At 34.1% G+C, this 26,055-nt stretch overlaps 1 protein-coding gene across 1 annotated transcript; it reads right to left on the bottom strand.

Annotated features, from left to right (window-relative positions):
• Nucleotides 1–22,421: 22,421 nt before the first annotated feature.
• On the bottom strand, nt 22,422–24,232 carry LOC132029863 (probable WRKY transcription factor 17). Its single transcript, XM_059419246.1, has 3 exons — nt 23,610–24,232; nt 23,393–23,518; nt 22,422–22,804 (listed from the first exon to the last, which is right to left on the bottom strand). Exons 1-3 carry the CDS (start codon nt 24,194–24,196, stop codon nt 22,600–22,602), a joined length of 918 nt encoding a protein of 305 aa, XP_059275229.1. The 5' UTR covers nt 24,197–24,232; the 3' UTR covers nt 22,422–22,599.
• Nucleotides 24,233–26,055: the final 1,823 nt, after the last annotated feature.

Here is a 26,055-nt window from a genome sequence, read left to right as displayed (position 1 = left end):
ACCCAGTTGACTTAGTGCATAGACTCCTCAACCATATATCTTTGGCAAAAAGCAACCATATAATTAGACAGAAACAGGCTCAACCGACATATATATCCAGATCCTCATCCAAATCATGGATATTACTCCTGAGAACAACGGTGGCCGAAACTTCAACTAAACTAATAGTCATGCAGATATAGAAGTGTCTAAGTTTGGACATATAAGTGATAAGGGTATGGGACTAGTCAAGTTATGCAAAGAGGGCATTTAAGCAACAAATACATTCACAGACCCATCCCATGAACATATAACTAAGCAAATATGCCAACTTAAACAGAATTTATAAGCCCATAAGTAAGAAACTCAACTCAGATCATAATATTTTTAAGAGATTAAACAAACCAGGCCAGATTCTTAAAAGACTCATGCATATCGTCAAACAAAGATCAGATTTAAACTTCTTTCCGATAAGAACCAAATCAGATTCAATTATCTCAACCACAAGCCATCATAATACAAACTGGATATGCTTTCTCTATATTACAATTTGCAGCCCTCCACATTACTATGTCATTACCAAACTAAAATCAAGGCAGCGAAGCGAGAAATTATTCGTCTACTCAGAATCGGCACATGAACGGACCCACACACATTAGGCCAACACATGTAAGACTGTTTGATTAAAAGCTTGAACTAAGTCCGGAAAACATAACTAACACATAAGCTCGAAACAAATTTATTTCTTATGTCCTTTAATCATTTTACTCAAATACGCGATGAGATAAAGGCATGCTTGATTAAGCTATCATGCCTAACCAAAGGCCGAATCCAAATATACCTAGACCTTACTACGTAATAATCAACTAGCTATTCTTACCATGGTAGTATATTAACACAAGACGCGCGTTTAAACTGGACAAGTCATACTCGCATAATGCCCAAAGATATGCTTAAAGCAGACCAGGTTAACAACCAGTTATACCAAACAAACTAAACGCCTTAAGTCTACTGAACAACAAAAGATGCAGCCAAACTAAAGCATATTTAACTGAACCAAAATAAGAAAGTAACTACCCTAAACAAGACTGAACAAACAGGGGACTAATCTCCACAAATTGCGCCTAATAAATTTTAACAAAACAGGGAACCAACCAACATAACCTAAACGCGATGAGCTAATCAAAACAACAACAAAAACAACCAATTTCCATAAATTGAACACATAAAATGCGAAGTAAAAGGGAAAGGGGAATTACCTGTTTCGGGTGCAGCGAAGTGGGTGCGAATCTTCGATCTACACTCGAACACTACCAAATCTGAGCTTGCGATGCTCGAATTCGCAGCAACACCGAGATAAACGAAAACAAAATTGATGTGGTATTTTGACTCGACAATAAAACAAGATTGTGACTGCTAATAAAACTCGTATTTTAAGGAATTATAGGCGACTAAAAAAAAGAACTCATATTTTAGGGATTTTCAAGGTTTCGAAAAACTTGCTTCAGAATTTTAATTTTAAAGGGGATTTTAATCACTCGAAAAACCTCAGTTTCTTGGAGAATTTTCCTGAATCCAAAAAATCCTCCCTTAACCGATTCAACTCACAACTATTTATAGGATTTTTTAGGTTTTGTGTTGAATAAAAGAAAGAGGGCAGGAGCGGGAGAGAGAGAGGAGCGGGGGACAAAGAGCAGTGGGGAACAGCGGGGAACAGGGAGAGACGGCGGTGGTGGGGATGACGATGATGAAAGAGGGAAAGGGAGCGGCGGCGGGTGGTGGGGATGACGAAGATGATGAAGGAGAAAGAGAGAGAAGGGAGCGGGGAGGGGGAAGCGGCGATGAGGAAAAAGAAAGAGGAGAGGGAACCCTACCCGTTTTCATTTAATTAAGAAACGGGTCGGGTCCATTTTTGGACTGGGTCGATTTTAAATGTGGGCTGGGAATAAAATGTGGGTTAACTGATTTGGGCTGGGGTTAATAAAATTGGGTAGTGGCTTATGAAAATTGTTTTTTGGGTTAATCTGAGAATGTTGGAGGTGAATTGGGCTCGTATTTGAACTAATAATAATAATAGCTAGTAACTGCAATAGAATAATGAAACGCCAGTATTGATAAGAGGCTATTAATTATAGTAAAAATACAAAAAATATATTTTTAATTTACCAAAAATATTAGAAGCGTAAATAGGTATTTCGGAGGAGAGGCGGGACAAAATTGGGTGTCAACAGTTATCAACCATGGTCAAAAATTATTTGTGGTGATCTTGTGTAGGGGTATGATATGGCCCCCATAAGTCTACATGGAGAATGTCAAATATCTTCTTAGTTGAGGTGGTTTTCTATGGGAAGGCTAGTCTGGTATGTCCTTGCCATGGGGCAAACAGGGCAAGTAAAAGGCTGTTTTGGTGCAAAGTTGACGGGTATGGAAGAGATGGTCCTCATTTTCACAAAGGGTACATGTCCTAGCCTATTATGCCACAAGTGATTCACATAATTTCCATGAGATACAGAAGACAAAAAGGAATTTACAGCAGAAATGAGTCTTTTATTGCTTGAATGAGAACTCTATACAGGACTGACTCTTTTATTTGCTGAATGAGAGTTTTGCACAAATGGAGTTTGAGATGGTGGTGTAGTCACATTTGAATGAGAAAACAAAAGGCAAGAGTCATTCCTGTCAATAGCAACATTATTGACATTTGAGATTGAGAGGTGAGAATCATATTTACCTACAAAACAGTTGTGACATCTTGGACACAAGAAATATAATCCATTCCTTGTTGTACCAATCTCCAGAGGGCTCTTCAGTGAAGCGCCCTGCAATAGGCATGAGAGAGTATTGAAACTGACTATACCTCTAAGTTGTGAAGCTAAACAATGCACAGAAATCAGATTAAATTTGAAACTAGGCACAAACAACACTTTGTATAGAGTCAGTGCTGAACCAAGGGTAACATCACCAATTTCAGTCACTTTAACTTTATATCCATTTGGCAAAGTCACTAAGAAAGGATAAGATAATACTTTGGTGTTGGTCAGTAAGGTTTTGTTATAGGTCATATGGTGTGAGGCTCGTGGGTCTATTATCCATGAATCAGCAGATAGTTTGATGCATTTATAGGAAAGTTCACCAATTTCAGTAATGGAAAAGTAGCAAACAAGTATACCTGCTAGGTTGACAGCTCCTCCAGTCATATTGCTTGATGTTGCATCTCCATTTCCATTTCCATTTCCACACTATAGGCTTTCTAGTAGTGATATTAGCTGACTATACTTCTCTTTGGAGAGATGTTGTGCCCTTTGCTCAAAATTATGATTCATAGACTGTGTGTTAGTGAACACTTCTCCATGTGCATTATTTTCATTCACCACATTCTTTCCTTTAGTGAACTTGAAGTCTTGGGGAAATCCATGAAGCCTATAGCATTTGTCCTTTGTGTGTATACCCTTCTTGCAATGTTCACAAAACAAATTTGACTTGTTATGAGGGAAATTTGATCTATTGTCGTTCACATAGTTTCTTTCAGAGTTTCTCTGCTGGTTGTAACGTTGACTGTAATTTGTTCTAAAATTATTTCCTCCTTGTCCATTTGCACTCAGTGAAGTGCTTCCTTGACCATTTGCATTCAGTGATGTGGACTCTAATGCCATCCTATTATGAGGCTTGACTTCTCTTTGCTTTTCCTCTTGCACCAGAATAGAGAAGGCCTGTGCCATGCTACGTAATGGCTTCATCATCAAGATGCTGCCCCTCACCATAATGTAGACTTCATTCAGTCCCATCAAGAACTGAATCAATCTTCTGTCTTGCTCAGTTTTGTGCATGTTAGCCTTTCCTCCACAAGTACACAGACAGCTACATTGAGAGTTGGCATCCAAAGTACTCATCTCTTCCCATAGTTTCCTCATCTTGGTGTAATAACCAGTGATATCGAGTGTTCCTTGATTGAACTCATTGATCTCTCTCTCAGAATTGGTATAATTTTGCACCATTTGTTTGATCATACCTGTCCTCAAGCTCTTCCCATAGCTCTTTGGCATTGTCCACATATTGAAGACTGTCCATCAGATCTGGTGACAAGGAGTTTAGCATCCATGAGGTCACCATATCATCACTCCTTTCCCATTGTGTATAATTTTATGAATCGAGATCTGGTTTCTTACACTTTTCATAGATAAAACTGGTCTTGTTATTTACTGATAATGCTCGAAGTACACCCCTCCTCCATGATCTGTAACTTGTCCCATCAAATTTTACTTGAATCAAGGTGAAACCAGCACTTTCTACTGGGTGCGTGTGTAGCGGATTGGTTGAATCTAGGGTTCCTCCAGAAGTAGATGCAGATTGGTCCGCCATTGTTGCATTCAAGTTATCTCAATTTTCAGTTATAGTCATCACTTATTCAACTCAGATCGCAATTCGATTTCCAATTGATTTAGAGTAAAATACTTAGCAATCACCAAACAACAATCACAACGAAGATCACGATCAATAACCACCAACACAAACTCGTAACTGCAACAGAAATTACTATCACAATCTTGAAAGTGCAACAGAAATTGAAAGGGAACGAACGTAACTCAACTTGAATCGACCACGACGATCGCAATCCAATTGGAAACAACAATCTCGACTAGAAACAACAATCTCAACCAGAAAACAACAACGATAATCATAATTCAACCACAACTAACAATCTCAACTAGAAATCAACAAGTCTAGATAAAAAATGATTTGAATTTCATTCGAAGAAAATTTGGGGAAAAGCTAGGGTTTGACAACAAAGAAGATGAAGGATTGATATTGAAGTAATTTCTTACATCCGTAGTTTAATCGATGAAGAGACAGAGTTCTGATACCATGTTAAAGTAAAGGACCGTGATATTTACTCCATAGCTTCCATTGATGAAGCATTCGAAGCTTGAACTGAAAGAGGGAAATGAAAGAGAGAGTGAAAGCTACTGATTGATAGAGAGAAGAATGAGTTTGTGCAAATACAAAAGCGACTTCGATTTCATACAAAGTATATATACACGTGTAGAGGAAAGAGAAAACATATCCAACTAACTAACTAACTGCATATCTCCTAAATTACAGAAATACCACAACAGGCATTTAATACAGTACCGTTGGTATTTAACACAATAACTAACCAACTAATCATGATCTAACTAACTAAGCTAATATTATCACCCATAGTGTAAGAATTGTATATTCACTAATAGCAAATGAATAAAAACAAAATTAACTTCTTAAAAATACCAATCTTCAGTTTATACCAGTTCTTTTTTCTAATAGAGTGAGCTAATTGAACAACAAATCGAGGATAGTGTTATCTCTAAGTGTTCAAACCTGTTGTTTACTGAAATCAGTAACTTACCAATAATGTACCAAAACCAAAGAATTTACAGAAATTATTAACTTTCCATTAATTTACTAAAATTAGTTTATGTTTTATAAAAAATAAAAATTGTCAAAGACAGAAATTAGATGAAACAGAAAATTTTCGAGCAAAGAAGTTTCTTGTGTGTCCTCAAGAAATCTAATTCTCTCACAGTTGTCAAGGTTAATGGATTAATTTCTCCCAGGATAGTACGAAAAACTATTCTGCAATAGCAGCAATGCAAATTACAGAACTTCAGCGAACTCAAAGGGCTGCAGCAAATCATACTGGACACCTACGTATTGCTTTTGAAAGAAATGCAGAGTGCAAGAGTGAAGAGGGAATATAAAGTTTGAAATTTTCAGTGACCCAAAATTGAGGCGTAAATACATGTTCATCAAGTGTTGTGTTTGTTTGGTAATACCAGTTATTACCGTTCGGAATAAACAGTCAGCGAATTTTATTTAAATTTAAATTTCGCGCAAGTTTAGATTATTAAGGGAAAATAAATAATAGAATTTTAGAAATAAATTTGGTCCAAAAAGATTATCAATCAATCAGATTATCAAATCCAAATCCAAATATGAAGCCGAGCCGAGCGACAATGACGGCACGAGGGGAGTCCCTCTTCTCAACTCTTTAAGAGCTAGAAGAGGTGATTCTATATATAAGCACACAAGAAGTGCTTTCCCCCACCAATGAGGGACAAAGTGCCATAAAGTGCCTTTGCAAAATGAATTTATTTGAATTTCATTTCCCTCCATTTTATTTTCCCACTATTTCCCAATCCACACTACACTCATATTTAAAGTCCATGTCTTTAAAGCCCAACAATCCCCACATGAATGGGGAATGGCTATATGATGCATGAAAAAAAAATCATGTGATTTGCAAGCAAGAATTAATTGCATCTGGATAGGTAGGTTTCCCTTTAAACTTTCCATAGTGAACACATGTCGGATATACTCGATCAATCGGTAGATTTGATATCTTTGAACCGTCGAACTTTGGTGTATACCTAGACAACCACATGTACATAATTAACCCTTTAATTGTCTTTGGTTCTCATTGTTGTGTTTGTTTCAGCCATGAACTGCGTCTGATCTCATAAGTGCGTAGAGCATTAGCCTTACAGAATTCTCCTTGAAGCGGCATACACTTCACACTTACATAGGTTATTCCTAAACGTGTAATCTTGTAGAAACACTATTTAATATACCCTTTATCAAACTTAGAAACCATTAAAAAGCCTTAATGCTTTATCCTTAGTACTGAACATTCTCTTCATTGAATGGACCAAAAATCTGTTTGACAATGTTGGACCGTCAATCATAACTTTGTTTGATCTCCTTGAACCTAGAACTTGGGAGCTCCAGTCTTCTAGGTAGAGTTACCGCCATACTGACTTGTCCTCAGCCATAGGCTTATTCCCTTTGATGATTTCTCAACCGCCTCTCTAGCTAGGCCTTTTGTAAGTGGATCCGACACATTATACTTTGACCTTACATAGTCAATTGTGATAATCCACTAGAGAGTAGTTATCTAACGGTATTATGTCTTCATCGTATGTGATGAGATTTGCCGTTATACATAACGCTCCCAGCCTTTCTTATTGCCGCTTGACTATCACAATGTATGCATATAGGTATCAAAGGTTTGGGCCAAAATGGAATATCTTCCAAGAAATTCTGGAGCCATTCAGCTTCTTCACCGGCTTTGTCTAAAGGTATCAATTCAGACTCCATTGTAGAGCGGGCAATGCACGTTTGTTTGGATGACTTCCAAGACACTGCTACTCCACCAATGGTAAAAACGTATCCACTTGTGGACTTAGTTTCAGCTGATCTGGTGATCCAATTTGCATTATAATATCCCTCTATTACTGCGGGATACGAATTGTAGTGCAAAGCCAAGTCTTGCGTGTATTGTAAATACCCCAAAACTCGTTTCATTGCCATCCAATGAGTTTGGTGGGGATTACTTGTGTATCGGCTTAATTTACTTATCGCACAAGCTATATCTGGCTGTGTACAATTCATGATGTACATCAAACTTTTCAACACTCGAGCATACTCCAATTGAGACTTACTTTGACTTTTATTTCTCACAAAATTATGGTTTAAGTCAATTGGAGTTCGTGCTACCTTGAAGTCCAAATGTTTGAACTTTTCACGTACCAGTTTGATGTAATGAGATTGAGACAATGCTAGTCCTTGAGCAGTCATGTGGATTTTAATTCCTAGAATTCAATCGGCAACTCCTAAGTCTTTCATATCCAACTTGCTAGCAAGCATTCGCTTAGTAGCATTTATATCGGCAATGTCTTTACTCATTATTAACATGTCATCAACATACAAACAAAAAAAGACCACATGATTTGAAGTGTTTTTAATGTAGACATATTTATCACACTCATTAATCTTAAATCTATTTGACAACATTTTTTGATCAAATTTCGCATGCCATTGTTTAGGTGCTTGTTTAAGTCCATAAAGTGACTTAACAAGTCTAAACACCTTCTTTTCTTTTCCAGGAACCACAAACCCTTCAGGTTGTTCCATGTATAGTTCTTTCTCCAAATCTCCATTTAAGAAGATGGTTTTAACATCCATGTGATGAACTTGAAGGCCATACACGGAGGCCAACACTATTGACACTCGAATAGATGTAATTCTCATTTCCAGCGAGAATGTGTCAAAATAATCAAGGCCTTCTCGTTGTCTAAAATCTTTGACAACAAGTCTTGCCTTATATTTGTCAATAGTGCCATCATCTTTCATTTTCCTTTTGAAAATCCATTTGGAACCTAAAGGTTTGTTCCCTGGAGGAAGATCAACTCAAGTATGTTTGCTTAAAATAGATTCTATTTCACTATTAACTGCTTCTTTCCAATATTGTGCTTCTGAAGAAGACACTGCTTCCTTAAAAGTCTGAGGCTCTTTTTCTACTAAGAATGTCAAAAAGTCTGGACCAAAGGAAGTAGATGTCCTTTGACGTTTGCTACGTCTTGGGTTCTCCTCATTAGGAGTACTTTCCTTTGTCTCTTCCCAAGGTCGTTTAGATCTTTCGCTAGATGACTCACACTTCTCTTTATACAGATAAATGTTTTCAAAAAATTCTGCACTATCTGATTCCATTACCGTATTAACATGAATCTCGGGATTTTCTGATTTATGAACCAAAAACTGATATACTTTGCTATTGGTGGCATATCCTATGAAAACATAATCTACGATTTTCGGTCCTATTTTCACCCTTTTGGGTTTACGAACTTGTACCTTGCTAGACACCCCCACACTTTGAAGTATTTTAAGTTGGGATCTCTTCATTTCCATCTCTCATATGAAATGGATTGTGTTTTACTATGGGGAACTCGATTAAGTATTCTATTAGCCGTAAGAATAGCTTCCCCCCACAAGTTCTAGGGTAAACCAGAACTTAACAGTAAGGCATTCATCATCTCCTTTAATGTTCTATTTTTTCTTTCTGCAATCCCATTGGATTGTGGAGAGTAAGGGGCAGTTGTTTGATGAGTAATGCCATATTTCAAATAAATTTCTTTAAAAGGAGATTCATATTCACCACCCCCATCACTTCTTATTATTTTAATTTTCGTGCAAAGTTGTGTTTCAACTTCATTTTTGTATTGCTTGAATGCGTTAATTGATTCATCTTTACTATTAAGTAAATAAACGTAACAATAATGAGTGATGTCATCAATGAAAGTAATGAAATACTTCTTTACACTGCGCGATGGAGTCGATTTCATCATGTCACATATATCTGTGTGAATTAAGTCTAAAGGATTTGAATTCCTTTCAATTGACTTGCAAGGATGTTTAGCATACTTAGATTCCGTACAAATTTGACATTTTAAATTACCACATTCAAACTTAGGCAATACATCCAAATTAATCATTTTTTCGCAAGGTTTTATAATTGACATGTCCTAAACGGTAATGCCATAAATCATTTGATTCAAGTAAGTAAGACGAAGCTGAAATCTTAAATTTATCAACGACTATTACATTCAGTTTGAAAAGGTCCTCTGTAGGTAACCTTTTCCTCCGTACATCTCATTCTTACTTATTACAACTTTGTCCGAAAGATAAACACACTTAAAACTGTTCTTCACTAGAAGTCCGGTAGAGACTTAATTTTTCCTTCTTTATGAAACATGACAGACGTTGTTGAGAGGCACCACCTTGCTAGAGGTCATCTTCAGAAATATCTTTCCATAACCTTCAATCTTGACCGTTGCAATTTCCCATAAATATGGTATCGTTGAGTCCAAAGGGAGCATATGAAGCGAATGCTTCTCTAACTGCACAAACATGGCGAGTGGCTCCAGAGTCAATCCACCACTCTTTAGGATTTTCCACAAAATTGCACTCATAGAGCATAGCGCACAAGTCATCAATATCCTCATTTGTCTCAACCATATTTGCTTGCTCTTTTTCTTTTCCTTCTTTGGAGCACGACAGTCTGCAACTTTGTGTTCAATTTTCCCACAATTGTGGCAGTTTCCCTTGAATTTCTTCTTGTTGGGATAGTTCTTTGGTCCTGTAGCCTTTTTTCTCTTTTTCGGATTCGTTGGAGCAGTTTCAAAAATATGTGCTCCCCCTATTGCTGATCTCCCATTAGCCTTCTTTTCTGCCGCCTTGTTATATTCTTCGATTCTTAACCGAACGATCATATCTTCCAGCGTCAACTCCTTTCGTTTGTGTTTCAAGTAATTTTTGAAGTCCTTTCCATATAGGAAGCAACTTCTCTATTACAGCCGCAACTTGAAACGCGCTACTAATCACTAAACCTACAATAAATAATATGTAAGTAATAGCACACTTAATACTTTCGACAGAAGTATTAATTAGACTTATACCTTCAGCAAGGAGATCGTGGATGATAACCTGCAACTCTTGAACTTGAGTAACAATAGACTTGCCGTCTATCATTTTGTAGTCCAAGAACTTGGCGGCTATAAACTTTTTCAATCCGGCATCCTTAGTTTTATATTTCTTTTCCAACGCATCCCATAGTTCTTTCGAAGTTCCCACATTATTATAGACTTTGTAAAGATCACCCTTCAATCCGCTAAGTACATAGTGTCATATCCTATTTTAACCTAAGTCAAAATAGCTCATAACATCAGGGTAATTCCGGGGTTTATTTAAAGTTAGGGAGTCACCACCTAATTATTTATGGTGAATTAGGACACCTAAGGTTAATTAAAGTAATTATCTAAAGTTAATTTTAATTTTATTTTAAAGTCTACGAAACCAAAAGATTCTAGGTAAGGGCTCAATTAGTCTAATGGGAAGGTATTAAGCACCCTTTAAGACCCATTAACAATGGTTAACCGACCAGACTTAGAGTTAATTAGGCTAAGTGTAGATATAACATTTTAAATGTTTGGAAAATAACTTATAAATATTGCTAAAGTTTTAAAGAAAAATGTAGTAATGTTATCAAAAATAGAACTTGTAAAAAATATATATAATTTGTATGAAAGAATTTAGTTCCGAATTGCGTGATACATAACGTTTTAGACATAATTGAAAATGACTCAAAAGGGGGAATCCTTTGCTAATTCCGCTTTTAATAGTACGGACAAAATGGAATTTCTTTTTCCTTTTTATCATGTTTATGCCTAGCGAAAATGTACTTGTTTGATTTAAACTCGGAGAGTTGTTTATAAAATGTATTTGAATTCACATTTGTATATCAGTAATACCTTAAGATCCCCAATATAATAGGAATGAAAATATAACTTAAAGTATATGTTCGTGGTTTCACGCCCTTGAAAATCAATTGTCTTAACATAGATAAATATTATAAGTATTATAGATATTTTAATATAAAAGAAGAAAATGAAACTGGGGAATTAAATATTAGTTCTTCCTACCCATTTGCTAAATTAAAATTACTAATTCATCTAAGGTTCATCTAAATTAAGAAAATAAAACAAAATAAAGAGTTAGTCATGCAATACAAATTAAATGCACAAAAATAAAATAAAAGAGGCAATAAGCTAAATGGGCTCAGCCCATTTTTGAACTGCTGTGGCTGTTGCTGTTGGGCTTCGGCCCAGAATTCATTTGTATTTCTTTGCTGCGGATGGGCTGACCCAATAGGAGGATTTTGTTGGGCCTCAGCCCAACATCGAATGCGGAAGGTGACGAGTCCCTCGGACTCGTGTGCGAGACGGTCATGCACAAAACAAAGGAAAAAGATTAGTGTATATCCCATAAATAACTGGCTATATGTGATGCAAATTCAAAACAGGCCAATGGCCTTCAACTAAACAGAGGAGCTGCCTATATTTAATGTATTAACGATTTCTAATAAATGATAGGAATAGAAGCTAAACAAATACAGCAGACCTATGTTCGGTTTAGATGTTCGCAAAGAAGGAAAAGGCCAAGACACAAAGCTATACGTGTATCTTAAAGGATAGGCCCACAGATCGTGCAAATGAGTAATCGAATGGGCTGAGCATATACATATATGTATATCATTCAGCAGCCCAATCGTTAAGCAATACAAGACAGGGCCCAAAAACTCTGAGGCTCAACTGATCATTTAACTGCCAGGGGTATACCCCTTATACATTAAATATACCGACTGATATGCATCTAAGTGAGTATAAAAACTGAATATTTCGAACCACATTTAGTTTTTAATGACTAGAGGAAGAAACTCCCAGCATGATTCTTTAACACATTAGACTCCAATCAAGAATGTGATCCAAAATAGATGTATGTTAGACATAGACACCAAGGAACTCGTTTTCTATTATATTCAATGCTATAATTTACGGAGATTCAAGACCATAGATGAAACACATTATAGCAACCGCCAAATTTGACTACAACGGGGCCTTAAAGCATAGTTATTCTTAATAAAAACGAGCATTTGACGAAACAATCCAAAATAGCATTGGATTTACATACTGAAGCAGAAAACCAACTAAACATAGTTAATCTACAGGAATTTGAAAACAGCATAGGATTGAATTAGACTAGAAGGGGAAACAAAACATGATAGTGGCTAAGTTAGACAGGGACAAGAACTTAAATACCATGACCAACATGGTGACGCTAAACTAAACAAACATCAGAATGCCACAGCTAGCAGGGCATGACTAACCAAACAAGAATGAGAAAAGATAGCAGGAAGAAGCATGACCGCAACGACTGGCACTATCAATGCAACTGTCCTTCATAACGCTTTCGACAAATTCAGCAATCTTTTAGTTTATTTAAGGTCTAGGCTAATGTCGGAGAATAGCTTTGTGATTAAGACTCGACTTGCTTGTTAATATATTTCATGCATACAGGACTCCGACATTCATTAATCAAGCTTTCGTGAGAACGTAAAATAATCTCTTTCGCAAATCCCATTTTAAACTAACACATAGTCCACACAGGTTCATGGAAAATTGAAACCAAACAAAGACCTAAGCTTATGCTAAAAAACTGATCAGATCGAACAAAATGACAATCACATAACTTCTTACTTGGAATTCCATCTAGAACGTGATATATAAAAATAGACACACATATACTGGAACGAGGTCATACAACAATAACAAGCGTATAAAATGCGATAGTATCTAAACGAATCCAAACAGCACCAGACATCACAACGTGACTTTCTATACTAACGGAATTCTTAAGAAAATAGTAAGTCGAAATGCATCAAACTTTACTGGTGGTGCAACGAGCAATGGTGTCGATGACCTCGAACCTACGCTCGAACGCGAACGAACCCGAACTCGATTAAAGTAACTAAAGTCTCAAAGGTAAGAATGAAAGTAAATAATATGTTGGCTGTGTTTTTTAGAGCGAGGCCATGGCTATTGAAAAGGAACCCGTATAAGAAAATATTCAAGAACGGGTTAAAATACTTTGTCGAATGGTATGAAATTTTAGAGTAAGCTCCCCCTTTTTTTGTATTTTCAGAAAATTGGCATTGCTTCCCAAAAAAAAAAACCCCTTTTCTGTTGAATCAAAACGTCGCTATTTATAGGATGATTTAGGGTTTTCTAGGTTCAAAAATTGGGCCGGGTTTTGTGCAACGTTCGGATTTTTTTCCTTTCCTTTGCTCGATCAGAACCAGATAAATGGAAAAAACCCATCTAAAACTTGTCCTTGAGAAAATCAAAAAAGGCCTGATAAAGAAAGATTCTCCTTCATAAATGGACAAAATCATTAAAGTAAATACAGGTCACGGACAGAGGACCATGAAAGAAACAAACACCCAATCCTTTAATCGTTGAAAATCTGAAGGGAGGAGGACCGATTATTAACTTCTTTTCCTCAAATGGCCATGCATGGTCTGTTTTTTTTGCGAAAACGATCTGTGATTTTACCAAAATCGTTGGTCGTGATAGGGACAGATGAAAGGAAAAAGAGAGGGAAAGGCGAGTGCGGAGTATTGCACGAAAAAGGATAGACAAAAATCTGCCATTGCTAAAGTGATATTAAGCCGTGCTAAATGGAGATGAGGAGAAAGGGATGAAGAGGAGAGGGAGGCGTCTGTTGAGAGAGGGAGAGAGAGAAATGAGAGGCTGCATTTTAGGGAATTAGGTTTAGGAAGTGAAGAGGAAGGCTGGGCCGGGTAATTTTAGGAGTGGGTTGGATCGGGTATAAGGGTAATGGGCTGATTTAATTGTTGGGCTGAATTGTTTTTGGTCCGAAAATGTGGCCCTTTTCTTGCTTCAATTAATTTATTCTTGGCTTTTAACTTAATAACTAGTATAATATATATTAGGTGAATACGATTAATAATTAGAACGTAGAAAATAAAGGATTTAATAAAGTAAAATTAATTTAACGAGTACAAATCTTGAAAATGAAATGATGACGAATCATTTAAAATTTGTGATAAAGTAACGAAAGTAATGTTGATAGAGAATAGTGAAGATGAAAGTAATGATATTAATAGCAGTAAAATAGTAGCGAAAATAAAATATTTAGGTTTAATTAATTTAAAAGCCCAAGGAAATAAATTGGAATAAAGGAGGGACAAAATTGGGTGTCAACATATAGTTCTTACACAAAAAATCCGAGTGCTTCCAAGCCTCGATCACAATGGAACGTTCATTTTCAGGAGTTGATTCGGGTAGAACCGGAACTTCTTCTTTAATGTACTTTTGTAGACTTAGAGTTGTCAAGTAAAAGAACATCTTTTGTTGCCACCTTTTGAAATCAATCCCGTTGAACTTTTCGGGCTTCTCTGCCGGAGCCGGTGCCGGGATAGCACGACTGAGGAGGCAGCATTGCTTGTAGAGCCAACCGCGGGGGTTGTTGTGGCAGTAGTAGTAGCATTCAGATTTGGAGTTTGGTCTCCCATTTCTGTTGGCAAACACAAATAGAATTAACAAAATCGGTGAAGTTTTTATATCTTCAAATCGAATGCACAAACTTATATACTTGATGAAGTTTTTATATCTTCAAATCGAGTAGACAAATGAGTAGAAAGTTATAAAAACTTTAATCTCAATAGCGGAGTAGAAAATTCGAAGATTTTAGTCTAACACAAACAGAACACAAGATTAAACAATAATTAGATTTCTTAAGCTTGTTATTTCTAAATGTTCAAACCTATAGTTCTTGAAATCAGTAACTTACCAATAATGTGCCAAAACCAGTAATTTACAGAAATCAACTTTCCAGTAATTTACTAAAACCAGTTTATGTTTTATAAAAAATCAAAAACGTTAAAGACATAAATTAGATGAAACAGAAAATTTTCGAGCCCACAAGTTTCTTGTGTGTCCTCAAGAAATCTAATCCCCTCACAGTTGTCAAGGTTAATGGATTAATTTTTCCCAGGATAGAATGGAAAACCATTCTGCATGCAAATTGCAGAACTTCGGCGAACTCAAAGGGCGGCAGCAAATCATACTGGACACGTACATATTGCTTTTCAAAGAAATGCAAAATGCAAGAGTGAAGAGGGGATATAAAGTTCGAAATTTTTCAGTGACCCAAAACTGAGGCGGAAATACCTGTTCATCAAGTGTTGTGTTTGTTCGGTAATACCAGTTATTACCGTTGGGAATAAACATCCGCAAATTTTATTTAAATTTAAATTCCGCGCAAAAATTAAATTATTAAGGGAAAATAAATAATAGAATTTTAGAAATAAATTTGGTCTAAAAAGATTATCAATCAATCAGATCATCAAATCCAAATCCAAATCTGAAGCCGAGCCGATCGATGATGACGGCGCGAGGAGAGTCCCTCTTCTCAATTCTTTAAGAGCTAGAAGAGGTGATTCTATATATAAGCACACAAGAAGTGTTTTCCCCCCACCAATGAGGGACAAAGTGCCACAAAATGCCTTTGCAAAATGAATTTAATTGAATTTCATTTCCCTCCATTTTATTTTGGGAAAATAGTCAAAAATACCCCTCTAATTTGGGAAAAGGGCTAAAAATATCCTCCTTTACAAATTCGGATAAAAAATACCCCTCCCGTCATTAAAATTTTTAAATGCACCCCTGTCTTAAAGGAAATCCCCAAAATAACCGAATTTTATTTTTAAACCCGCTCCATTTAAACCCGAATCAACTAAATAAAAAACTCATATGCGACCAACTTGTTCCCATGTCCTACATCTTGAGCCACTAGGCACAAGAGCGGGTAACCCATATGAGTTTTTTATTTAGTTGGGTGGGGTTTAAATGGGGCGGGTTTAAAAATGAGATCGGATTAATTTGGAGATTTCTTAAAAACATGAGTATATTTGAAAACTTTAATAACGAGAGGGGTATTTTGACCCAAATTTGTAACATGAGATATGTTTAGCCCTTTTCCCAAAGTAGAGGGGTATTTTTGACCTTTTTCCTTTTTATTTTCCCACTATTTCCCAATTTACACTACGCTCATCTTTAAAGTCCATGTCTTTAAAGCCCAACAGATAGGACCAAAAATCCATTTACCAATAAAAATTGATTGACCACATTTTAAACAATCAAACAACTAATTTGAAAGGTTAAAGCCAAAATTTCTACTCAAACCATGCTACGTACAGAGAGTTAAATAACTAGAAAGACTATTTATTAAGCTATGCACAACAATTCAACCCCTTTTCTTTTTTAACTTCCAAATGACAAAAATAAGTTGAAATATATTTCTTGCACAAAGATGGTTGATGAAAAGAAGGAAAATGGATCAAGAAGTATGTAAACTGGTAAGGCTTTGAGGTGTGCAGTTAGTACACTTATTTTTGAGGAATTATTTGCCTCCACTCATTGTTTGCTATCAGTTATTGGCAGTTATTCTCTCATAATATAACAAAGCCTTGCGAATTCTGCAACTAGCAATATGGAATAATTCCCTTGAACTCCCGTATTAAATTTTTTGGAATAAATTTGAAAATGTACTGCAAAATCTCTTTCTATTGCATCTCTCATTGAAAGATCCTGCTTATATTTTCAACAAAGGATCGTCTCTCAACAAACGCATTCTTTTATGAGAAGCCACAAATTTCAAATTTAAAAAAAAAATCGTGAAAGAACATAACCATTTCGAAGAAGTACGAGACTAACGTTAAATGTGTAATTTCAACAAAAAAAATTGTGAAATTCGCTAACTACAATAAAAAATATTCTATGAAATTCGAGATACAATGATCCTGTCAAATTACAAGTAGATTTACCGTAATATACAAGGTCTCAGGTTCGAATCTTGGAAATGGAAAAATTTCTGATAGGGAGGGTTTCTCCGTTTAATGGACTTTATGCTACATATAAATAAATTCAGATAAATCAGTCAAGTTGGTTCATTTATTCAAAAAAACTGTCTGATAATTCAGAGTTATTTTACCATTCCATTCTGGGCAACTTGGTTGTCAACCACCTTCCAACTTTGAGAAGAGGTGTTGAACTGTATATAGGCCCAAAAGCCCTTTTCTCTTGTTGTTGTTTTTAGGAAAATTTACTTTTCATAACTACTTCTAAGACCTATTTATGAATAATAACTACCTTTGATTTTATTTATTGTTCATAACTAAAACATTTTCTTAAATTACACATCATAACTAGTGTCCTGTATTTCACAAGTTTCTCTTTTAAATTAGTTTTCTCTCACCTCTCAAATTTATTTCTCCCTCACCCTTCTCTTTCTCTCTCTCTCTTCCCTCTCCTGCCCCCAGATCTGTCAGATCTATTTCCCTTGCCTGATTCCTTCAAATATGTCAAGTTACTTCATCAGGAAAATTGTTCAAGATTGTGACAGTGGAAGTGTCAGAATGACAAGAACTAGTAACAGAACTCTTCGATGCATAGAGCACATAATCTCTGCAATCCTCGTCGAATTTCTGAAGAATAACACTAGAGAGCTCGTACCCCTTCTCGATTTAGTTATGGAGGCAACTCTTCACTGTTGATGTTGCTATAAATCAGATTCCTTTGAAACTTTTAAGTGCCTCTGATTTATAAATCTCTGAAGAAAAGGAGTGACGTTTTGGTTTGTTCTTTACTTTTTCGACACTGCCACTTCTTCTCGCGGTGGCGCGGTGGTTCACCGGTGGTTAAACGCATATCCACCTCCGATGAGAGTTGTGGAGCTTGGCTCACCAAGTGTTTGATAAAATGCTTCGGATATTTCAAGATATTTCGTTGTATTTCAATGTATTTATAATTTATGAAACAATTTTCTGATATATTTCATTGTATTCCATTGTATATATGCATACTACAATTTTATATTTCTTAAACAATCAACCATATTTTATTGTATTCCAGTGTATATTTTTCTGTATTTGGAAGTATTTCTAAAAGTTTGGAATGGAGTAATTTGGAGAGAGAAACGTGGGTTATTATGGAACTTCAACAGTTATGCGTGATACATGGTTGATTTAATTTGATTTACCATTTAAAATGAAAGAAGAGAATCTGTTCCATATATACAGCCTATTTTGACTCTGCCAGATTTTATATTTCAGTGTATTTCAAAAATGCGAACTCAGCCGAACTTTGTATTTCCGTGTATTTCCCTGTATTTCAAAAACGCGAAATACAACAGAAATATAACAAAAACTAGCTACGATTTGTAAATATAGAAAAGTAGCTATAAATTGTTAGAAGCTGTTAAAAGGTAGCTGTTTATGTAAGTTTCCCTTGTTTTTATCTTGTTTGTTTTTTAGTCCACTTAGTCCATTAAGGCCCAGGCTCAGTCCTAGGCCCAAGTTCTGACATCTTTCAAGCAAATTGTATTTTCTTCATCTATGGTCTTTTTTGTTTTTTGATCTTAACAAAGATGATTCTTGGTGTACATGACTAGCTATGACAGAGTACATATTATATAACATAACATGAAGGAATCAGTATAGAAAATATGATAGTTATAGTAAAATGTTACTCCCTCTATCCTAATTTATGTGATACAGTTCGATTTTCGAGAGTCAAACTTCTTTATTTTGACTGTGAATTCGAACATACAATCATTAAGTTTTTTGAAAAATAATTTACGTATTTAGAAACTACATAATAAGTACTATAAGTCAAAAAGATTAACAATTAACAATATGGTTAAAGGGCATACAAAAAAACACAGTCAAAGATTTTCTTATTTGATTCTCGAAATCCGAACAGTATCACATAAATTGATATAGAGAAAATATATAGGGAAAGTCACAAAAATACAACTTTTTCAAATGGTAATTAAAAAGATTACAACTACTTTAAAAAATTTACATAAATACAACTTATTCAAAATTTTAACTTTTTAATTACAAAAATATAACTTGTTACATTCCTAAAATATCAATAATACTTAATTTTAGTAGTTACTACCATTAATGCATATCCACTTTTTAATTCTCTTTCTTTCACCCCCCCCCCCCCCCCCCCCGCCAAACCGCCCCTCCAAAAAAAATCTATGAAAAGGACATAAGAGATAATGTAATTTTCCAAATAAACAAAACAAAATCAATTTCAAATCTCATATTCCATCTACTGTTTTAAAAAGATTTTTTTCTCTTTCGTTTCCTCCTCTTTATTCTTCTTTTTTTTTTTTTTACTTGATGACTGATGCAATTATTTTTTTGTGACTAAAAGAAAATATTTGAATATATTAATATTAATATTAAGAAAAGTACACGAAAAGATATGATATATTGTATGACAAAAGTAGATGAAAATATACCTACAAAAGTATATGGTATATTCAAATTGATAAATTTAACTGAAAAGATGATAACAAAATATTTGTGGATATAATAGTAGAAATCAGTATATCTCAGCTTGTATAGTATATATAGTATATAATATTAAAATATACCTATTATATGAGTATATTACTCTTCGTGCCAACCAATTGTACTCCACAATAACATATATAGTAACTATATACGATATACAACAACAACAACAACCCAAAGGAAATCCCACAACGTGAGGTCCGGGGAGGGTAGGTGTGTGAGACCTCGACTCCTACCAAGGTAGGACGGTACGTTTCCGAAAAACTATATACGATATATAGATAGAATAATATATATAACAGATACTACAGTAATATACTTGTTCATGAATCAGCTTTTTTTTTTCCTATTAAAATTCATGAATTAGCTTGCTAGTAGATTGTGCTGGAGTGTTTTTAGGTAAGCACTTATTGTGTTTTTATATGCATTTAATTATGCCATCACTAATATAGGGAATCTCCTTATTTTTTTATTTTATTCATAGCAATATTTTTTCTTGTTTTTAGCTTTAAGTTGCACAATTTACAATATATCTAAATTAATTGTAGATTATATAATTAACTCTTAGATATCTTGTATTTATGAAATTTCGCAAATATATATCATAGAGAGGTATGACGTATAGGCTTCAAGGGAATATACGAGGGAATTCCAATAAGTGCACCACTCAATCCCAAAAATAAAAATAAAAAAACATGTGGAATATTTCTACTTTCACATACAAAAATGGCATGACAATAGTGAAACTGGGATCCTTATTACACAGAATAACAAAAATGTTAACATAGACCTTTAAATTGTTTGTCTCCTAAAACATCTCTTTTGTATTCTTGAGATAAAGTAACTTTTCCACTTTAGTAGTTTGTGTAGATCTTATTTTGAAGAATTGTAGACCTTCCATCAAAAACTGATTGTCCATCATTTTACTAACTTTTTAGCAAGATTTGTCAAAATTAAATTAATCACATTCAACGAAAGATTAAAGTAGTGCACAGAGAGTAAAAGAGAGAGTCATATGAAATGGTTAGGCATTTCTTAAGTAAACCTTCATATACATTAGCACATCGATTATAGTACTATAATGATAGAAAGTGATTAAAAGGGATAATATAATCTAAAATTCTATAGAATGAAATTATCTCAAAAGATTAAATAGATTCCGAAACTAATGCGCACTTAACTGTGTAGAACAAAGTACAAGCAATACCAACTAGTCGTTAAAGCTTAGTAGTTTACACGTATAATAGCTTAGATATTTATTTGAAATCTTCTTTTGTTTCTTCTAGAAATTTATGTCATAACCTCTACTCCATCCGTCTTAAATTAATTGTCGTTTTTTCGTTTTAGACTCACCTTAAAAAATATTAATTAGAAAGGGTATTTGAATAACTTTATCTTTATTTATGTCTAAGTTATATTCTCTTTCCAATAAATATTTACTCTGTTTATGTGTCATCTCTATCAATGACAAAATTTTATGAAGGGTAAAATGAGAAAAAAAAATTAATTGTGTCTTGAACCTCTAAAATGACAAATAATTTAAGACAACTATTTTTAATGACCACAACAAAATACTTCTAAAGAATCTTTAATTTACTTTAAGAACAGAGACAAGTTTTTAGATAAAATAAACCTAAATGGACGGAAATACAGAGAATTATATAACTCACTTCAATTAAATTAAGAATGAGGTGCAATTGAGAATATTCTTTTATTGTAAATAAAAGTCCAAATATTTTTTTGTTTTAAAACCACTATAATAATTTATGATTTTTTCAGGACTAGATCACACGCAAGTTGGGTCCGTATTCCAACCCCACTCATTACCCAACCTTTTTGACTTCTCAATTAACTAAAGAGCAACTCTTCGTAGCGAATCTCAACAATTTAAATTACAATAAAGATAAGGAATATTTTTCTCTTTTTTTTCAAGTAAAGATAAAAAGAAGTCAAACTTGAAAATTTGTGAACCTTCTCGATTATCGTATTAAATAAAAGTAGTCAAAATTTCCCAAATTTACATAAAGAACCCAACCCCACGCACTATTGAGTGTTGACTCTCTATTAGTCTTCTTAAATGTCAATTCCACCCCCTCCCCTACCTCGAAAATACAAAATGACCCCTAAATCTCTAACCTTGGCTTTTCTCCTTTTGTATGTCCCGTTGACACAAACACTGGGGTGATTTTAGGCTCTATTTTTGGAGCACGTGAACACATGATCTCGCCATAAAATTAAATATTTTATGTATATATCTTTTAAAATTAATATAATATTATTTATTGAAACACATACTACAAAAGACTAAATAATATATTTGATTAAAAATTAAATTATTTACCTAGAGATTAATTTTCGATTAATACATTTTTTCCTTTGTTTATTTTAATGGTGAATTCATACTTCAAAAAATCTTAAATTTGCCTATGTCAAACACCATCATTCTCTCTTTTTAGATCTTTCTGTTATCAGTAAATTCTATTTTAGATCTTCTTTCTGTTATCGGTGAATTTTAATTTTAATCCTTATAACATCTGACTTAACATATTTAGTTTGCTTATGAATATTTGAATTTTCAAATTTATTAACAATTACGCTATTTAATTACCCATATGTTATGTTAAAATTGTGTTGTTATTCTTTGAGGATAATATATTTTTAAAAATAGTTCAAATATAGCATATCTCATACATAAAAGGACTAAAAACACGTTTCCATTAATTGAACATTAAATGTAATGACTAATATATCACAATGATCAAAATCAAAACTTATCCGTAAGTAAAGGACCAAAAGCGTTATTCTCACTTTTCCTTTTTCAAGTAAAGTCATAAAAGAATAGTCAATTGTGAACCTTCTCGATTGTCGTATTAAATAAAAGTAGTCAAAATTTCCCAAATTTACATAGAGAACCCAAACCCCACGCACTATTGACTTTTCTACTCTTTAGTCTTCTCAAAAGGTCAATTCCACCCCCTCAAATACCTCGAAATTACAAACAAGCCCCTAAATCTCTAACCCTATTCTTCTTTTTTGTCGCAAGTTGACCCAAACACCATCATTTTCTCACCGGAACTTCCATCTCCGGTGCCGGCAACAATTCCTTGAACATAATGACGATGTTCTCCCTCATAAGTCACGATAAGCATTCCCGGATCATCGGTTGCCCTCTCTACGTGCTTTCTCGCCGGACATCCTCTTACACTACTACATCTATAGTATCCCCTGATAATTGACAAAAAATGAAGTTAGTTTTAATTCTCAACTAGTGTTTGTACCAATCATAAAATAACTCATCGAAGCGAATTTCATGTATCAAAGTATCAACTATCAAACATGTAAAATCATTGTTTGTTAGAGTTTGAGAAATATGAAGTTAATTTTAATTCTCAACTAGCATTTGTATCAAAAATAAATGAATTGATCATAAAAAAATTTATATATCAAAGTACTCAACTATTCACCTGCAGGTCTTTAATTGGTATTTCTAATGATTTTCTTTAGAAAATCAGATGTACCGTTATAAAATTGATCATAGCAAATTTTATACATCAAAGTATGAACTACCAAATATGTAAAACTATTGTAGCAATATTTTTTTATCAGAGTTATAGCTTAGAATATTTCCAGTTATATTTGAAAACAGATGTACTATAGCAAAATAATTTACACTACTATTTAATTAATACATCTGTAATATCCCCTCGAAATTGACAAAAAAAAATTGAGTTAGTTTTCAATCTTCAATTTTCTATCAGATCTGATCCGTTCATAAAAACTGAACGGTGATGATTGATGGTGCATGGTAATTACCGTGGGTGTGGTGAACCTTTGATCGGCTTTTGACCGTACTTTCTCCACGAATATTCGTCTGCTGGAATATCAGCAGTTTTTGAACTGATTGCTGGTACTCTGATCACTTTTTTTGCCCTAATTTTCCTGTTTATGATAAAAAGAAATTAAAAAATTAATCAGTTAATGACTAAATGCTAAAATGCGCAGTAGATATATAATAAGGAAAAATACGAACCTCTTTTTACAGTGACAATTGCCGGAGCTGGAAGTTTTGCCGGAAACTTCATCGGACAACAGATCATGATCTCGACACCTTTTTCCGGCGATTGGCGGCTTCCCTGAGGAAGCCGGCGGCCTAGGAGGCAAATTCATCGACGAAAATTGCCTCCCGTTAGATACGCTTCCTTCACCTGTAATCGTCGACAAGAACGACGACGACGAGGTCGAAGGAGCTGCCTTTACTACCTTTGGTTTTGTAAAGTCAAGAGTCAACCCCTTTGGTTGACTCTGACTCTGATCTACCGCAGCAGCAGCAACTGTCTGCTGCTGCTGCGGTGGATCAGGAACCTGAACCGGACCACGTCGAAACCTGGCATGACCTGTCCGGTTCAGGATGGAAATAACCTTTTTAAAATTCGAAACAGTGAAGTTAGCTAGCTCGCTACAATCAGGGTTCTGATGTTGTTGTTGCTGTTGTTGTTGTTGTTGATGATGTGACACGTATCGGATTAAATGATCCATGGATTTCAAACCAGCTGAAGCAGCTTCTTGTAAAGCTAATTGTTCATTCATATTTGAATACCCTAACAAATCTACAGCCATTTTGTGTTAATTTTTTTGGAGATCTCTTAAGTAAAGTTGTAGAAAGATGAAGAAGAGACGGGTTTAATATATAAGGAGGAAATGATTACCGGTTGACTGGGTAAGAGTCAAAGGTTTTGATCTAACGGCTGAGATTGGTTTTGGAAATATTTTTATTTTATTAAGAAAAGACAAAATAGTAAGCATGCCAATTGCCAGCTTCCATTATCTTTATTCGAAGGAGAAAATGGTGGGACCCATTGTATGAAGAGAAAGAAACTTTTGTGTTATTTCTGCATTTTATGGGAAACATTTTTTTTTTTTTTTAATATTCGAAATTAACTTTTTTTTGTTTGTTTCAGATATTCGAAACGAACTAAACAGAATAAATTATTTTTGTACTAAATTCTTTTAAAGATAAAAGCGTTTCACACCAAAAAATTTCTGTTCTCAGATTGATACGCAAGATCTTTTATTAAGCAAGTGTTTGACTATAGATTTTGGATAAGATTTTAAAAATTTTGTCTTTAAATTTCTATTTGGCTATAAAATTTGATTAGATTTTGAAAATTTATCTTCAAAATACTCTCAAGTTTCAAAAATTGGTCTGAGAAACTTCACTTCCACTAAAACTTCAATTATTTTTCAAGTAAAATGTATGTCCAAACACATTTTTAAATTCCTAAAATCACAATGTAAAAACTCAAATTTTCAAATTCAATTAAATCTGTGCCAAACGGGAGTTACGGTGAAATAATTTAATTCATCTCATTATATTTCTTAATTCTTAGCGGTCGAAATGAACAGTGTGTGAAAGACGTTTTATACTTATTTATTTTTCGTTTGTGTTTAGGAGATCTGGAGTGGGTAAGAAAAGGACAAATAGTAGGTTTGGGTAGTGTTTATGTGTGAGCTAGCTACTTACAGCATCAAGTATAAATGAAAATTATGATAATCTCTACTTAGATTTTAAGCTAGAATCTTTACTTATTATTGTTTGGTGGGAGATTAACGGAAACATAATTAATTAAATAAAAGGGTCGCGAGATGGGAAAAATTTCTCTACTCTGGATATTTACTCTAAACCACATCAGTTATTATAGTTAAGTGATATATACTTAAGTAAAAAATATATGTTAATTATAATTAAGTTTTGTTCGTCGTTTTGATATAAATACTAAGGCCCCCTTTATCCATAGATATCCAAAATATTTTCACTTTTTTTTGAAATTTTGGAGTTGGAGTTGGAGTTGTGTTTGGCCAAAGTTTTTTAAATTGTAGCTTTTGGTGAAATGTAGTTGTAAAAAAGTGAAATTTTTTAAAAAATAAATTTTTTGAGTTTTTGATATTTCGGAATACAACTTCAAGTTATATTCAGAATTCTTATGGCCAAAAGCTGAAAAGTGAAAAAAAGTGAAAAAAAATTCCGGAATAAAGTGAATAATTCTTATGGCCAAACGCCTACTAAATGTGAGTAAGAATTTTCTATAACAACTAGACGCGCCCAATATTTACATAGTATTAAAAGCAATGTCAAAGATTGTACATTCAATCTTTGTTTCTAAATTGAAAAGCAATGTCAAAGATTGTATATTCAATTTTCTTCACTTAAAAATTAGTAAAAATACAATAAAAATTTTTTTATTAATTGTTATAACGTTTGGTTGTTTTCCTCATAAATAATAGTATAAGTTATACGAAAATTTATGTATTATCGTATAGATCATACATTACTACATTACTAATCGTTGCATTACAATTCCTACTATAATACCTACAATATTAATCCTTACATAACTTGTCTCTCCGAACAAACGATCCCTTAAGAATAGTTTAGTTTGAGGTCTTGGTGAAATATACATGCTAATTTAAGTCTTTGT

This window comes from Lycium ferocissimum, chromosome 9 (assembly GCF_029784015.1).
Source record: "Lycium ferocissimum isolate CSIRO_LF1 chromosome 9, AGI_CSIRO_Lferr_CH_V1, whole genome shotgun sequence".
Classification (NCBI taxonomy): Eukaryota; Viridiplantae; Streptophyta; class Magnoliopsida; order Solanales; family Solanaceae; genus Lycium; species Lycium ferocissimum.
Note: the sequence above shows the minus strand (reverse complement) of the source record. Positions and strands in the feature narration are given on the sequence as shown.

Bases quoted from the DNA above. Each gene is read 5' to 3' on its own strand.
- LOC132029863 (XM_059419246.1), bottom strand. From the start codon at position 24,196: ATGGCTGTAGATTTGTTAGGGTATTCAAATATGAATGAACAATTAGCT. The intron at 23,519-23,609 runs GTTCGTATTTTT...TATCATAAACAG, and splicing joins AATTGTCACTGTAAAAAGAG to GAAAATTAGGGCAAAAAAAG. The intron at 22,805-23,392 runs GTAATTACCATG...GTCAATTATCAG, and splicing joins AAAGGTTCACCACACCCACG to GGGATACTATAGATGTAGTA.